This window comes from Haematobia irritans, chromosome 3 (genome assembly GCF_050003625.1).
Source record: "Haematobia irritans isolate KBUSLIRL chromosome 3, ASM5000362v1, whole genome shotgun sequence".
NCBI lineage: Eukaryota > Metazoa > Arthropoda > Insecta > Diptera > Muscidae > Haematobia > Haematobia irritans.
The window spans coordinates 5,483,965-5,501,879 of record NC_134399.1 but is presented as its reverse complement, the minus strand read 5'-3'; the positions used below and the strand labels follow the sequence as shown (position 1 = coordinate 5,501,879).

The 17,915-nt window shown below is 25.5% G+C and overlaps 3 protein-coding genes across 3 annotated transcripts in view; 1 reads left to right on the top strand and 2 right to left on the bottom strand.

The window, feature by feature from the left end:
* The window catches only part of LOC142230586 (potassium channel, subfamily K, member 16), a 237,111-nt gene that overhangs the window by 149,458 nt on the left and 69,738 nt on the right, over window positions 1–17,915 (top strand). Inside the window, exon 5 of the mRNA XM_075301226.1 lies at window positions 10–136. Within this exon, the coding sequence (XP_075157341.1) occupies window positions 10–136 (127 nt within the window). The remainder of the gene's footprint in view (window positions 1–9; window positions 137–17,915) is intronic.
* LOC142228853 (uncharacterized) lies at window positions 5,158–5,358 on the bottom strand. The gene has a single exon (XM_075299378.1). The coding sequence runs from the start codon at window positions 5,356–5,358 to the stop codon at window positions 5,179–5,181; it is 180 nt and encodes a 59-aa protein (XP_075155493.1). The 3' UTR covers window positions 5,158–5,178.
* Window positions 6,007–6,201, bottom strand: LOC142232102 (uncharacterized). The gene has a single exon (XM_075302821.1). It carries the CDS (start codon window positions 6,199–6,201, stop codon window positions 6,022–6,024), a length of 180 nt encoding a protein of 59 aa, XP_075158936.1. The 3' UTR covers window positions 6,007–6,021.

The following is a 17,915-nucleotide window of genomic DNA, read 5'->3' as shown; positions in this document are numbered from 1 at the left end:
GTCTTTTAGGATACTTTGTTGCGTACAGTACGTCAATCGAAAGTACATCAGACTGGTGTACCCATGAATCCGCCCTCACATAAATGGACTTATGCTTCAGCATTTCTATATTCCCTAACGCTGATAACAACAATAGGTAAGTTGACAGTAATTGAGATGAGATGGGGGTGTGGGGTAAAAATAAAAATAATTTTTAAAGAATAAATTTTAAGTACATAGTGATGAAAACGAGAAAAATGGCGCCCAACGTGGGGCCTGTTGGGCCAAAAAATTAAATGCGATTTAAAAATGAAGCCATTAAGCCAGAAGTAGACCTGATTATTTTATTCTCTATTGCATTCAGTCTATTTGGGATTTGTTGTACAAAAGAAGACCAAGTTGCGAATATAAAAAAAAAAACAAATTGAAGAGAGTATTCATACTGTAGTCGACCAATCGTGGTCAATTAATTTTACTCGGGAGAAGTACTTTTTATATCGATGTACATCAAAGTAGAATTTCACTTACGTATGAGGCAAATTAAAAGAAAAAAAAAACGGATTTGCCCAAACTTCATTGGTGTTGGTCGTGTACCAAAAACAAAAATTCTAATACCAAATTTCATGATATGATTAGAAGCTCATCAATACATTTGGGGTCAATTAATATTATCTCGCTTTAACTACCTTCTCTTCACAAAATGTTCTATAAGAATAAAATTTTGGCAAAATTTTCTATAGAAATAAAATATTGAGACAGTTTTCCATAGAAATAAATTTTTGCCAAAATTTTCTACAGAAATAAAATGTAGGCGAAATTTCTAATACAAATAAAATGTTGGCAAAATATTCTATAGAAATCAAATTTTGGCAAAATTTCTAATAGAAAGGCAATTTTGGTAAAATATTCTATAGAAATATAATTTTGGCAAAATTTTCTATGGAAATATAATTTTGGCAAAATTTCTAATAGAAATAAAATTTTGATAAAATTTTCTGAAATAAAATTGTGACAAAATTTGCTATAGCAACAAAATTTTGAGAAATTTTTCTATAGAAATAAAATGTTGACAAAATTTTCTATAGAAATAAAAATTTGCCAAAATTTTCTATAGAAATATAATTTTGACAAAATTTTCTATAGAAATAAAATTTTGACAAAATTTTCTAGATATATAAAAATTTGACAAAATTTTCTAAAGAAATAAAATTTTGACAAAATTTTCTATAGAAATAAAATTTTGGCCAAATTTTCTATAGAAATAACATTTTTAGAAACTTTTCTATAAAAATAAAATTTTGACAAAATTTTCTATAGAGAAAAAAAATTTGACAAAATTTCCTAAAGAAATATAATTTTGACAAAATTTTCTATAGAAATAAATTTTTGAGAAAATTATATATAGAAATAAAATTTTTTCCAAATTTTATATAGAAATAAAATTTTGACAAAATTTTCTAAAGAAATAAAATTTTGACAAAATTTTCTATAAAAATAAAATGTTTGCAAAATTTTCCATAGAAATGACATTTTGACAACATTTTCTAAAGAAATAAAATTTTGACAAAATTTTCTAAAGAAATAAAATTTTCTATTTTAATAAAAATTTGACAAAACTTTATATAAAAATAAAATTTTTGCAAAATTTTCCATAGAAATGACATTTTGACAACATTTTCTAAAGAAATAAAATTTTGACAAAATTTTCTATAGAAACAAAATTTTGAGAATTTTTTCTATAGAAATAAAATTTTTACCAAATTTTCTATAGAAATAAAATTTTGACAAAATTTTCTAAAGAAATAAAATGTTGACAACATTTTCTAAAGAAATAAAATTTTGACAAAATTTTCTATAGAAATAAAATGTTGACAAAATTTTCTATAGAAAAAAATTTTGACAAAATTTCCTGAAGAAATAAAATTTTGACAAAATTTTCTATAGAAATAAAATTTTGACAAAATTTTCCATTGAAATATAATTTTGACAAAATTTGCTATAGAAATAACTTTTTGAGAAATTTATATATAGAAATAAATTTTTTACCAAATTTTCTATAGAGATACAATTTTGACAAAATTTTCTAGAGAAATCAAATGTTGACGACATTTTCTAAAGAAATAAAATTTTGACAAAATTTTCTATAGAAATTCAATTTTCTATAGATATAAAATTTTGAAAAAAATTTCTATAGAAATAAAATTTTGACAAAATTTTCATTGAAAGAAAAATTTGACAAAATTGTCATTAGAAATAAAATTTTGACAAAATTTTTTATTAAAATAAAAATTTGACAAAACTTTCTATAAAAAGAAAATTTTTGCCAAATTTTCCATAGAAATGACATTTTGACAAAATTTTCTAAAGAAATACAATTTTGACAAAATTTTCTAAAGAAATAAAATTTTGACGAAATTTTCTAAAGAAATAAAATCTTGTCCAATTTTTTTATGGTATCCTTACCACACCTTCATGCTCTTAAAGTTGTATATGTTATTACTACCAAATCCCTCATCTACGTGAACAAATTTAGGTGTTGGTCCCCAAAGCATAATGCTTTCACTTGTTTTTCCGTACAAGTATTTATTTTTTCCATTTTGTGACGAAATATTCTATTAATAATTTTGTTTCGCATGTCAAAAAGTCTTAATGATAGCTATCAATAAATCGTCTAAGGTTTTGCTGCCATTGTTGTTGCCGTTATTTTATCAACTTTTCCTTCATTCATTGACAGCAATTTCAATTTAAAAAGAAAATCCAAAGTCTTAATCATATACGCTCCATCAACTTTGGGGAAGTCAAGGCAATATATCCAGGACACCTGTATGTTCATACATAAGTATTGTCACTGACATAAATAAAAAGTCTAATTTCTTTTACAATTTCTTTACAATGTGAGTTTCCAATTCGAAAAGAAATTATGGTGTCTTGTGGTGTTTGATATTGTTTATTATTTTGGTATTTTGTATTTTTGGCTTTCTTCACCACATTTTATGCCAATTATGTTGCTTTTAAATTTGGGTTTCTGTTATGTTTGTGTGTTTGTTTGGGTGGGGAAATCAATTTTGTGTGGAAGCCTAAATTGACATTTTATATGGCATAGGTTTTTGATTGTATGGAAATGAAAAGTCTTATTGAATTATTGGCCTAGGTGTCATCAAAAGGAATTATTTGAATACTGCGCAATTGTTCGATCAATGCAAAGGAAAGAAATGTTCTTGGCTTTCATTCACAAATAAAAGAGAAGACAGTATTTGACATTTTCGAGATATATGGGCTCTTTTTTAAGTAGACATGTGGTTAATTAAAATTAGAAAAATAAAGATTTATTGGTATTTTTAAGAAATAAGAAACCACAAACTCTTAAATCTTCTTTAAATATTAACTGACAAAGAAATATAGCATAAGAGGAGAAAGGATAAATATGACAGTGTAGCATACACCTACTTTGTTATCATTTTATGTAATTGTGATAACTTAATCGCTCGAAAATTTTATTCCTATAGTAAATTTTCTACAAATTTTATTCCTATAACATAGCAAATTTTGTCAAAATTTTATTTCTATAGAAAATTTTGTCAAATTTTTATTTCTAGAGAAATTTTTATCAAAATTTTACTTTTATAGAAAATTTTGTCAAAATTTTATTTCTATAGGTAATTTTTTAAAAATGTAATTTCTATAGGAAATTTTTTAAAAATTTTATTTCTATAGAAAATTTTCTAAAAATTTTATTTCTATAGAAAATTTTGTCAAAAATTTATTTCTATCGAAAATTTTGTCAAATTTTTATTTCTAGAGAAATTTTTATCAAAATTTTACTTTTATAGAAAATTTTGTCAAAATTTTATTTCTATAGGAAATTTTTTAAAAATTTTATTTCTATAGAAAATTTTCTAAAAATATTATTTCTATAGAAAATTTTCTAAAAATTTTATTTCTAGAATATAGAAAATTTTGACAAAATTGTATTTCTACAGTATCTTATATCTATAGAAAATTTTGTCAAAATGTTATATCTATAGAAAATGTTGTGAACATTTTATTTTTATAGAAATTTTGTGAAAATTTTATTTTTATAGAAATTTTGTCAAAATTTTATTTCTAAAGAAAATTATTTCAACATTTTATTTCTATAGAAAATTATGTCAAAATCTTATTTCTATAGAAAAATTTGTCAAAATTTTATTTTTACAGAATATTTTATTTTTATGAAAAATTTTGTCAAAATTTTATTTCTGTAGAAAATTTTCTAAAAATTTAATATCTAAAAATTTATTTCTGTAGGAAATTTTCTAAAAATTTTATTTATATTGGAAATTTTCTAAAATTTTATTTCTGTTAAAAATTTTTTAAAAATTTTATTTCTGTTAAAAATTTTTTAAAAATTTTATTTCTATAGAAAACTTTGTCAAAATTGTATTTCTATAGAAAATTTTATCAACATTTTATTTCTATAAAAATTTTGTCAAAATTTTATTTCTATAGAAAATTTTGCCAAAATTTTATTTCTATAGAAAATTTTCTAAAAATTTTATTTCTATAGAAAATTTTCTAAAAATTTTATTTCTATAGAAATTTTTATGAAAATTTTATTTCTGTAGAAAAATTTGTCAAGATTTTATTTCTATAGAAAATTTTGTCCAAATTTTATTTCTATAGAAAATTTTGTCAAAATTTTATTTCTATAGAAAATTTTGTCCAAAGTTTATTTCCATACAAATATTTGTCAAAATTTTATTTCTGTAGAATATTTTGTCAAAATTTTATTCCTATAAAAAATTTTGTCAAAATTTTATTTCTATAGAAAATTGTATTTTTATGAAAAATTTTGTCAAAATTTTATTTCTGTAGAAAATTTTCTAAAAATTTGATATCTAAAAATTTATTTTTGTAGGAAATTTTCTAAAAATTTTATTTCTGTACGAAATTTTCTAAAAATTTTATTTCTGTAGAAAATTTTTTAAAAATTTTATTTCTATGGAAAATTTTGTCAAAATTGTATTTCTATAGAAAATTTTTTAAAAATTTTATTTCTATGGAAAATTTTGTCAAAATTGTATTTCTATAGAAAATTTTGTCAAAATTGTATTTCTATAGAAAATTTTATCAAAATTTTATTTCTATAGAATATTTTGTTAAAATTGTATTTCTATAGAAAATTTTATCAAAATTGTTAAAAACAAACATATTGTCCATTTAATCGAAGAGAGTGAAGCCCATATCATCATCGGATTCTTCAGGTTCCTGTTCCTTCTTCTTTTCTTCCTTCTTGGCCTCAGCGGCGGGAGCAACGCCACCAGCAGGAACGGCAGCACCACCAGGGGGAGCAGCACCGACACCGGAGCCAATGTTGGTGATCAAATACTTAACAAACATTTTGTCAAAATTTTATTTCTATAGAAAATTTTGTAAAAATTTTATTTCTATAGAAAATTTTGTCATATTTTTATTTCTTGAAAATTTTTATCAAAATTTTACTTTTATAGAAAATTTTGTCAAAATGTTATTTGTATATGAAATTTTTCAAAAATGCTATTTCTATAGAAAATTTTCTAAAAATTTTACTTTTATAGAAAGTTTTGTCAAAATGTTATTTCTATAGGAAATTTTTTAAAGATTTTATTTTTATAGAAAATTTTCTAAAAATTTTATTTCTATAGAAAATTTTGACAACATTTTATTTCTACAGTATCTTATATCTATAGAAAATTTTGTCAAAATGTTATATCTATAGAAAATTATTTCAACATCTTATTTCTATAGAAAATTATGTCAAAATGTTATTTCTATAGAAAATTATGCCAAAATTTTATTTCTATAGAAAATTTTATTTTTATGAAAAATTTTGTAAAAATTTTATTTCTGTAGAAAATTTTCTAAAAATTTGATATCTAAAAATTTATTTCTGTAGGAAATTTTCTAAAAATTTTATTTCTGTAGACAATTTTTTAAAAATTTTATTTCTATTGAAAATTTTGTCAAAATTTTATTTCTGTAGAAAATGTTATCAAAATTCTTAAAAACACACATATTGTCCATTTAATCGAAGAGAGCGAAGCCCATATCATCATCGGATTCTTCAGGTTCCTGTTCCTTCTTCTTTTCTTCCTTCTTGGCCCCAGCGGCGGGAGCAGCGCTACCAACAGGAACGGCAGCACCACCAGCGGGAGCAGCACCGACACCGGAGCCAATGTTGGTGATCAAATACTTAACAAACATTTTGTCAAAATTTTATTTCTATAGAAAATTTTGTCAAAATTTTATTTCTATAGAAAATTTTGTCAAATTTTTATTTCGTGAAAATTTTTATCAAAATTTTACTTTTATAGAAAATTTTGTCAAAATGTTATTTCTATATGAAATTTTTCAAAAATGCTATTTCTATAGAAAATTTTCTAAAAATTTTACTTTTATAGAAAGTTTTGTCAAAATGTTATTTCTATAGGAATTTTTTTTAAAGATTTTATTTCTATAGAAAATTTTGTCAAAATGTTATATCTATATAGAAATTTTGTCAAAATTTTATTTCTATAGAAAATTATTTCAACATTTTTTTTCTAAAGAAAATTATGTCAACATTTTATTTCTAAAGAAAATTTTATTTTTATGAAAAATTTTGTAAAAATTTTATTTCTGTAGAAAATTTTCTAAAAATTTGATATCTGAAAATTTATTTCTGTAGGAAATTTTCTAAAAATTTTATTTCTGTAGACAATTTTTTAAAAATTGTATTTCTATTGAAAATTTTGTCAAAATTTTATTTCTGTAGAAAATGTTATCAAAATTCTTAAAAACACATCATCATCGGATTCTTCAGGTTCCTGTTCCTTCTTCTTTTCTTCCTTCTTGGCCCCAGCGGCGGGAGCAGCGCTACCAACAGGAACGGCAGCACCACCAGCGGGAGCAGCACCGACACCGGAGCCAATGTTGGTGATCAAATACTTAACAAACATTTTGTCAAAATTTTATTTCTATAGAAAATTTTGTCAAAATTTTATTTCTATAGAAAACTTTGTCAAAATTTTATTTCTATAGAAAATTTTGTCAAATTTTTATTTCGTGAAAATTTTTATCAAAATTTTACTTTTATAGAAAATTTTGTCAAAATGTTATTTCTATATGAAATTTTTCAAAAATGCTATTTCTATAGAAAATTTTCTAAAAATTTTACTTTTATAGAAAGTTTTGTCAAAATGTTATTTCTATAGGAAATTTTATAAATATTTTATTTCTACAGTATCTTATATCTATAGAAAATTTTGTCAAAATGTCATATCTATAGAAAATGTTGTGAAAATTTTATTTTTATAGAAATTTTCTGAAAATTTTATTTTTATAGAAATTTTGTGAAAATTTTATTTTTATAGAAATTTTGTCAAAATTTTATTTCTATAGAAAATTATTTCAACATTTTATTTCTACCGAAAATTATGTCAAAATTTTATTTCTATAGAAAAATTTGTCAAAATTTTATTTTTACAGAAAATTTTATTTTTATGAAAAATTTTGTCAAAATATTATTTCTGCAGAAAATTTTAAAAATTTGATATCTAAAAATTTATTTCTGTAGGAAATTTTCTAAAAATTTTATTTCTATTGGAAATTTTCTAAAATTTTATTTCTGTTGAAATTTTTTTAAAAATTTTATTTCTATGGAAAATTTTGTCAAATTTTTATTTCTATAGAAAATTTTGTCAAAATTGTATTTCTATAGAAAATTTTATCAAAATTTTATTTCTATAGAAAATTTTATCAACATTTTATTTCTATAGAAAATTTTGTTTCTATAGATAATTTTGTCAAAATTTTATTTCTATAAGAAATTTTGTCCAAATTTTATTTCCATACAAATATTTGTCAAAATTTTATTTCTGTAGAATATTTTGTCAAAATTTTATTTCTATAAAAATTTTGTCAAAATTTTATTTCTATAGAAAATTTTATCAAAATTTTATTTCTATAAAAAATTTTGTCAAAATTTTATTTCTATAGAAAATTTTGTCAACATTTTATTTCTATAGAAAATTTTATTTCTTTAGAAAGTTTATTTCTATAGAAAATTTTGCCAAAAATTGTATTTCTATAGAAAATTTTGTCAACATTTTATTTCTATAGAAAAATTCGACAAAATTTTATTTCTATTTAAAAATTATAGCAAACTGAAGTTGCTTGCAATACATATCAGCCACCCTATATAGTCTCTTCTACCATGATGTTCTAGTTTGTGATATAGCACAATTCACGTGCTCTGGGGAATAAGCTAGCAAACGTCAAGATCTTTATCAAAAATGACCTGTGATTTGTGTTTTCAAATTTCCACCCTCCCCTAATGGAAAAGACTGTCCACAGTACGAGTATCTCTCTTTAAGGGACATTATCTTAAGTCAAATAGTTGTTGCAAAGCACAAATCTAAGGGTGAAGTATTAACTAGGGGAAGAAATATTAAGGAATTGTATTTGGTTTTCTGTGTGGTTCTTATTCTTCCACTTAAAGCTCTTCTGGTTTCCATCCATATCCTGACCAAGAACATTTGCTTAGATTTGTATCATTTGGCCAAAAACATACGGGGGAGCAAATTACTTTGTAATTGATTGAGTTTAACAAATCTGAACACATCACATTATCATTAGACGAGCATTCATTCATTCACTGGCTCACTAAGTGACTGAGTGATTCTTCTTTCCTGGTCTTTGAAAATTCTGTTTTGTTAATCTTGGCCCCCCGCATTGCAGTTTGGCTCAATTAAAGTTCACTTCTACATCATTAATAAAGGGGGGGAATATTCCGTGCATGTTTAACAAATCCACAAGCTAATAGTTTTACAAATGCCTCCGGCAAAAGGCGACGAGGGGGGTCCAACTTCTGTTGTGTCATAAGCCAGTGGTTTTAAATACCCCCTTAACTGATAAATAGGCCTAATGCTTCTAAATTATCCGTGGGGAGGGTAAGGGTAGAAACTACGACTGCTTTGTGCCTTACAATAAAGCCTTTGCTATCTTTCATTTGCATGGACTGAATCCGCATTGCCTCTATGCTAATAATCATCAATCTTTTTAACAAATTGATTTTGCAAAACGACATGGCCAACTATAGCTGACCATCTCTCTTTCTCTCTCTGCGAGAAAAGAAGACAGTCGCACAGATATAGCCAACCCACCGACCAGCACTTAGGAAACTCATTACGCCACAAATCAAAATAAGCACTTAGCTCATTATGAGCGTAAGCAAATGACCACCACGGCTTGCATAGGTCTGTCGTCGTCGTCCCCACTCCCCACATCCTTGAAGATGATGACCTTGCCCAAGCCATCGCTTTGCACACTGCTCTCATTATTGCACATTTGCTGGAACGCATAGAACGCAGCTGATAAGGCCCCGTTTATTTAGAGTGCCCTACTCCCTGGGCCAAGTGTAATTACAATTTCCTTTAGCGAATTGGTAAAGAGGCGGCTCACAAAACAAAAAAAAAAAAATCTATTATGTCCTTTGGCATAATTTATGGCCCCCCGGACAGCCAGCACCGGAAGGACGGACAAATATTTTCGCTGGCCACATGGAATGAGTGAATCAAACCAAAGCCAATACCGCAGTAATGGCGAATGGATTGGTGTTGCACACAACACTGACAATAACAGCAATAAATTATTCCAATGTAGATTACCAGGACATCATCATCATCATCATGGGTGTGGGGTAATTTGGTTATGGGAATGTAAAAGAGAGGGAGAGAGTGGGGGAGAGAGAGCGTGAAATCAAAGTGTTAACATTTCTCAAATGACGAAAACGGATTGTCACATTTAAAATTGCAAAAAAAAATTATCAGTTTCCCCCAAGTCCTTCAATGTAAAATGGAAATTGACATGGAATAATTTTTATATACAGGGTAACTGATATGTAATGCAACAAAGTAGTATAATATGTTCGAATTAGCTAACTTTTGCACGAATTATGTCCTAAATATGAGCGATCGACCATCGCATGCTGCACGAAAGTGGTTCTGCGGAATTCTGGGCCATTCCCAGTACACTTTGGTAATTGTTAGTGCCAACCTTACTCTCCAAAATGCCCCAGGCACACGAAACTGGCACTGTGGTATTTTGGTCCATTTCCGACGAAGCGCCGTCCTGAGATGTTGCCAAAATGCCCCAGGCAAAACAGTCCAACGGATTAAACTCAAGGATGCCACTTGTGCCAAAAATAATCTACCAAAATTCCCAGATAATTTTACCAAAAATCTACCAAATCTAAAAAAAATCTTATATTGAAAAATTTGCAAACATTTTATTTCTATAGAAAATTTTTGTCAAAATTTTATTTCTATGGCAAATTTTATCAAAATTTTATTTCTATGGAGAATTTTATCGAAATTTTATTTCTATAGAGAATTTGGTCAACATTTTATTTCCATACAAAATTTTGCCAAAATTTTATTTCTATAGAAAATTTTGTCAAAATTTTATTTCTATAGAAAATTTTGTCAAAATTTTATTTCTATAGAAAATTTTGTCAAAATTTTATTTCTATAGAAAATTTTGTCAAAATTTTATTTCTATAGAAAATTTTGTCAAAATTTTATTTCTATAGAAATTTTTACCAAAATTTTATTTCTATAGAATATTTTGCCAATTGTTTTTTTTTGAGAAATTTTTATTAAAATTTTATTTTTATAGAAAATTTTATTAAAATTTTATCTCTATAGAAAATTTTGTCGAAATTTTATTTCCATACAAATATTTGTCAAAATTTTTTTCTGTAGAATTTTTTGTCAAAATTGTATTTCTATAGAAATTTTTGTGAAAATTTTATTTCTAAAGAAAATTTTATCAAACTTTTATTTCTGTAGAAGATTTTGTCAAGATTTTATTTCTATAGAAAGTTTTATCAAAATTTTATTTCTGTAGATGATTTTGTCAAGATTTTATTTCTATAGAAAATTATGTTAAAATTTTATTTCTACTAAAAATTTTTTCAAAATTTTATTTCTATAAAAAATTTTATCAAAATTTGATTTCTGTAGAAGATTTTGTCAAGATTTTATTTCTATAGAATATTTTGCCAACATTTTTTTGAGGAATTTTTATTAAAATTGTATTTTTATAAAAAATTTTATTAATTTTTTATAGAAATTTTGTCGAATTTTTTTTATAGAAAATTTTGTCGACATTTTTTTTATAGAAAATTTTGTCGACATTGTTTTTATAGAAAATTTTGTCGAAATTTTATTTCCACAAAAATATTTGTCAAAATTTTATTTCTATAGAAAATTTTATTCCTATAGAAAATTTTGTCAAAATTTTATTTCTATAGAAAATTTTACCAAAATTTTATTTCTATAGAAAATTTTATCAAAATTTTATCTCTGTAGAAAACTTTGTCAAGATTTTATTTCTATAGAATATTTTGCAAAATTTTTTTTGGAGAAATTTTTATTAAACTTTTATTTTTATAGAAAATTTTATAAAATTTTTTTTATAGAAAATTTTGTTGAATTTTTTTATAGAAAATTTTGTCGAAATTTTATTTCCATACAAATATTTGTCAAAATTTTATTTCTATAGAAAATTTTATCAAAATTTTATTCCTATAGGAAATTTTGCTAAAATTTTATTTCTATAGAAAATTTTGTCCAAATTTTATTTCTATAGAAAATGTGTCAAAATCGGGCGATACTCATATATGGGAGCTATATCTAAGTTTGATCAGATATTTGCGAAATTCAATAGCGTTCGTCTTTGGTCCAAAAGAGTACTCTGTGTCAAATCTAATCAGTCAATAATTGCGACCGGAACCCTACGAACAACAAATACATGGACAGATGGACACCAAGGGCTGTAACGACTCAGGATGTGATTCTGAGCACGATTGCCACAGTTGGTAAAAATTTTCTATAGAAATTAAATTTTGACAAAATTTTCTATAGAAATAAAATTTTGAAAAAATTTTCTAACGAAATAAAATTGTGACAGTATTTTGGAAAGAAATAAAATTTTGACAAAATTTTCGAAAGAAATAAAATTTTGACAAAATTTTGGAAAGAAATAAAATTTTGGAAAAATTTTGGAAAGAAATAAAATTAGGACAAAATTTTCTATAGAAATAAAATATTGACACTATATTCCATAAAAAAAAATTTTGACACAATATTCCATAGAATAAAAATTTTCCAAAATTTTCTATAGAAATAAAATTTTGACAAAATTTTCTATACAAATAAAATTTTGACAGAATTTTCCATAGAAATAAAAATTTGAAAAAATTTTCTAACGAAATAAAATTGTGACAGTATTTTCGAAAGAAATAAAATTTTGACAAAATTTTCTATAGAAATAAAATTTTGACAAAATTTTGGAAAGAAATAAAATTTTGACAACATTTTGGAAAGAAATGAAATTTTGACAACATTTTGGAAAGAAATGAAATTTTGACAACATTTTCTATAGAAATAAAATCTTGACAAAATTTTCTATAGAAATAAAATTTTGACACAATATTCCATAGAAATAAAATTTTGACAAAATTTTGTAACGAAATAAAATTGTGACAAAATTTTCTATAGAAATAAAAGTTTGACACAATTTTCTATAGAAATAATATGTTGACAAAATTTACTATAGAAATAACATTTTGACAAAATTTTTTTAACGAAGTAAAAGTTGGACACACTTTTCTATAGAAATAAAATTTGGCCAAAATTTTCTATAGAAATAAAATTTGACAAAATTTTCTATAGAAATAAAATTTTGACAAAATTTTCTATAGAAATAAAATTTTGACAAAATTTTCTATAGAAATAAAAATTTAAAAAAATTTTCTAACGAAATAAAATTGTGACAGTATTTTCGAAAGAAATAACATTTTGACAAAATTTTGAAAAGAAATAAAATTTTGACCAAATTTTGGAAAGAAATAAAATTTTGACAAAATTTTCTATAGAAATAAAATTTTGACACAATTTTCTATAAAACTAAAATTGTGACACAATATTTTGACAAAATTTTCTATAGAAGTAAAATTTTGACAAAATTTTGACAAAATTTTCTATAGAACAAAAATTTTGACAAAATTTTCTATAGAAGTAAAATTTTGACACAATTTTCTATAGAAATAAAATTTTGACAAAATTTTCTATAGAAATAACATTTTGACAAAATTTTCTATAAAAATAAAATTTTGACAAAATTTTCTATAAAAATAAAATTTTGACAAAATTTTCTAACGAAATAAAAGTTTGACCAAATTTTCTATAGAAATAAAATTTTGACACAATTTTCTATAAAAATAAAATTTTGACACAATATTCAATAGAAATAAAATTTTTCCAAAATTTTCTATAGAAATAAAATTTTGACAACATTTTCGATAGAAATAAAATTTTGACAAAATTTTCTATGGAAGTAAAATTTTCACAAAATTTTCTATAGAAATACATTTTTGACAAAGTTTTCTATAGAAATAAAAGTTTGACACAATTTTCTATAGAAATAAAAGTTTGACAAAATTTTCTATAGAAATAACATTTTGACACAATTTTCTATAGAAATAACATTTTGTCAAAATTTTCTATAAAAATAAAATTTTGACAAAATTTTCTAACGAAATAAAAGTTTGACACAATTTTCAATAGAAATAACATTTTGACAAAATTTTCTAACGAAATAAAAGTTTGACACAATTTTCTATAGAAATAAAATTTTGACAAAATTTTGGAAAGAAATAAAATTTTGACAAAATTTTGGAAAGAAATAAAATTTTGAAAAAATGTTGGAAAGAAATAAAATTGTGACAAAATTTTCTATAGAAATAAAATTTTCTATACAAATTAAAATTTGACACAATTTTCTATAGAAATAACATTTTGACAATATTTACTATAGAAATAACATTTTGACAAAATTTTTTATAAAAATAAAGTTTTGACGAAATTTTCGAAAGAAATAAAAAATTTTTCAAAATAAGATTTTTTTTTAAATTTGGTAGATTTTTGGGAAAATTGTCTGGAAATGTTGGTAGACTATTTTGTACACGAGTGTCCAGCGTGATTCTGAGTTGATCGGTGTATATTCTATTAGGTCTCAATATTCCTGTTAGAACATTTTTGGTCAGATCAAAATTAATATATCCTGAGCACTGTGTGTTAGAGTATTTTCACCTATCATTTGGGTTTCTGAGAAAAATCCGCTTTCAAGAACCATAATTTATAACCACTCTTCACTTTCCCAAAAAGAAAAATATAAATTTTCCAAAAAAAAAAAAAATTTGCTATACCTTTCCATAGTTACTTACTCTCATATTTCCTTAAAAAATCGCTTAAGCGTATCCTTCATAATTTTTCATCACTTGAGTTTGATTATTCAGACAGTATTCATTTTCTTTAATGGATCGCATTTTTCCTTGGAAACTCAACTCAACATCTCAGAAATCATTTCTCCTTCAGGCAATATCATATTGGTGTTCATACCGGTAATGAATAACTTTAGGCCTAAACATTAGGCCAAAGAGAACGAGGAAAAAATGAAAGCCTTGCTAAACATAAACGGTGGCATACAGTGACTCACGTACGAGAAGTTATTAATATATGAGTGATATTAATGACTTGGCCCTTCAACTGGCTGGTGTTTAATTTAGAAAAGAGGCTGTAATAATTTATAAACAAAAGTGATTAATTTAATTCCACACCAGTGGATACTCCAAAAAAAAAAAAAAACAAAAACAAACAAACAAAAACACAAACACAAAGCAAATATGTATTCTATTAACGTTTTACCTTTCATCAGCAATTCCTTAGAAAAACAAAATCTTTAGGAAGGAGGCTTAATTGAAAACTATAGTTGACTTTTGTTGTTTGATGGGGCGGAGGAAAAAATCTGCAAAACAAAAAATTAAACGAAAGTCACTAATGAATTGAAAAACGTTTTCAACTTTGAATGACAGGAAATTGAAATGACAAATTAAATAGAAATTCCAGTAAGAGAGACAGAGAGAGAGAGAGGAAGAGAAACAACAAAAAAGAGAAATTAAATAACAAAAACACTCATACGCACCATTGTCCCTGCCAATGGAGCGTATGAGTGGTCTCCTTAATTATGGCTTTCATCAGCAAATAATGACAACTTACCCTTACCATCTAAGGCTAGCAAAAATGATATCCTTCGCAAAAAAAGACAAATTAATTAAATTAAATTGTTAGTTCCAATGTTAGCTTGAACTTTTTGTTAAATTCGTTTTTTTTTTCGTTTGCTAAGAACTCACTTCCAGAAATGGAGGACAATTTTCTTGACAGTTTATATTTTTTTTCTGCACATAAGTTTCTCTGAAGTGCACCAAACGAATAAAAGAAATTTCTTAAAAGGACTACCATGAATATATGTTGCCAAGATGTCACAAACATCATTTCAAAGCTTCAAGAAGTAAAAGGAAACTTCAAAAGTACTATGCAGTCAAGAACATTTATCATTTCATTTAAAGATTAGTAACTTTATTCCTTAAGGAAGAAAATGGAGAGAGAGGGATGGATATATAGAAAAGACAGACGCACAATATAGGAAAACCGGATGTGGAACAGCCAGAAAAAAAGCCAACATCTCGAAGAAAGCATAACAACACGCAATCCACTTTGAGGACTAGAATATAAACCAACCATTGGTAATTTGGAAATCCACAAACGGAAGCCTGTCTAGGCCACTTAAGCCACAAGAAAACCAATGGAAATGTTTCAGATGGTTTGAGGATTTTTCTTTTGGTTGTTTTTTTTTCTACGTTCTATAGGAAGCTATAGGGAGGCATTGGAAAAAACCAATTTCTTGGATGGATTTCTTAGGAAAAGCTCTCCAATAATTAAAAATGGCCAATCGAAATGTGAAATCCCCAAAGAATAATGCAAACATATGCTTATTCCTCCTTATCACCACCCCTCCAAAAGAAATAGAAAATAGATTTTGGGATATTGACTAATAATTACGGGGTTTGGGGATAAGGATGAGACTTGTATGGTAGAAATTTATGGAGAAACTAATCAACCTAAGAGAAACTACATATTGATAATGAACAACGATCCTATTAATTTTCTCTAAAAATTTTTATATAATTTTTATATTATTGCCCTCCACCATACACAGAAAAAAAATTCACAAAAAATTTTTCCAATTAAACTCTTTATTGAGTCTTAAAAACATTCAATTGAAAATTTAATTGATTCAAAAAAAAAAAAAAAAATTTAATTGAAACGAAAATCAATCACAAAAATTAATAGTATCAATTAATTTTTTAATTGGGGGATGCCGGGTGTACTAACTTTGTTATTTTGTTTGTAACACATTAAAATATTGGTCTCAAACCCCATATTCTCAGGCGATCTAGCGCTTTCCATCCGTCCCCAAAAGGGTCTGGAAATTTCCCGAACTTAAGGCATTCGCCCCCAAAATTCAGTAAATAATTCCCCAAAATGTCATGAAATTTCCAATAAAATCCCCAAATTCCTAACTAAAAAAATGCACCCCAGCTGCTTATAAACACCATTCAAATTAAACTTATCGACTTTATTTCAAATTAAACTTATCGATTTTTTTCATTAAATTTGCATTTTGGTAAATATAAAAAGTCTGGAATTAATCAATAAAATCCTCACGTATTTAACTAAAAACAAGTAAGGAAAGTCTAAAGTCGGGCGGCGCCGACTATATTATACCCTTCACCACTTTGTAAGTCCACATTTTCGATACCATATCAAATCCGTCCAATGTGTTGGATATATGAATCCATACACATATATTCTGTATATCTGAGCAGATCTGTACAGAGTTCTGCAATACTTATAGATTTTACATTTAAGTCGGCTAATGCGCTGAGGTGGAACACAATGTTAGTAAAAAAATATAGGAAACATTTAAATATAAACCAATTTTGAGGCAACTTCGCAAAAGTGTATTTATGATTTATCGGTCGATACATGTGTAATAGAGTAATAGGAAAATTTGAGTCATTTTGATAAGTTTTCGACTTAGCAGTGGCGATTTAATAAGGAAAATGTAGGTATTTCGGCCAGTTTTGCCTAAATAGGAAAAACATATATATGGAATCTATATCGAAATCTGAACCGATTGCAATCAAATTTCACATGCATAGTTACTATGTTGAATCTACTCCCTGTGCAAAATTTCACGTAAATCGGATAACAACTTTGACCTCTGTGGTCATATGACCGAAAATCGGGCGAAAGATATATATGGGAGCTATATCAAAATCTGAACCGATTTCAACCAAAATAAAAACGCATATGCAGAACCTTAATTCTAGTGCCTGTGCAAAGTTTCAAGTTCAATTCTACTCCCTTTGCAATGTTTCACGTAAATCAGAGTAGCACTTTTGCCTCTGTGGGCATATTAGTCCAAATCGGGCGAATGATATATCTGGGAGCTATATCTAAATCTGAACCGACTTCAACTAAATTTTGCATAATTAACGATACTATAAAACGTACTCCTTGTGCAAAATTTCAAGCAACTCAGGGCAAACCTCTGGCTTTTGAGGCCATATAAATCCAAATCGGACGAAAGATATATATGGGAGCTATATCTAAATCGGAACCGATTTTAACCAAATTAAGCACACTTAACGATACTATTAAACGTACTTGTTGTGCAAAATTTGAAGCAAATCAGGGCAAAACTCTGGCTTTTGAGGCCATATAAGTCCAAATCGGTCGAAAGATATATATGGGAGCTATATCTAAATCTGAACCGATTTCAACTAAATTTGGCACAATTAACGATACTATTAAACGTACTCCTTGTACAAAATTTTAATCAAATCAGGCCAAAACTCTGGCTTTTGAAGCCATATAAGTCAAAATCGGACGAAAGATATATAGGGGAGCTATATCTAAATCTGAACCGATTTCAACTAAATTTGGCACAATTAACAATACTATAAAACG

Excerpts from the sequence above, each read along its gene's own strand:
- LOC142228853 (XM_075299378.1), bottom strand. The coding sequence starts at position 5,358 with ATGTTTGTTAAGTATTTGATCACCAACATTGGCTCCGGTGTCGGTGCT.
- LOC142232102 (XM_075302821.1), bottom strand. The coding sequence starts at position 6,201 with ATGTTTGTTAAGTATTTGATCACCAACATTGGCTCCGGTGTCGGTGCT.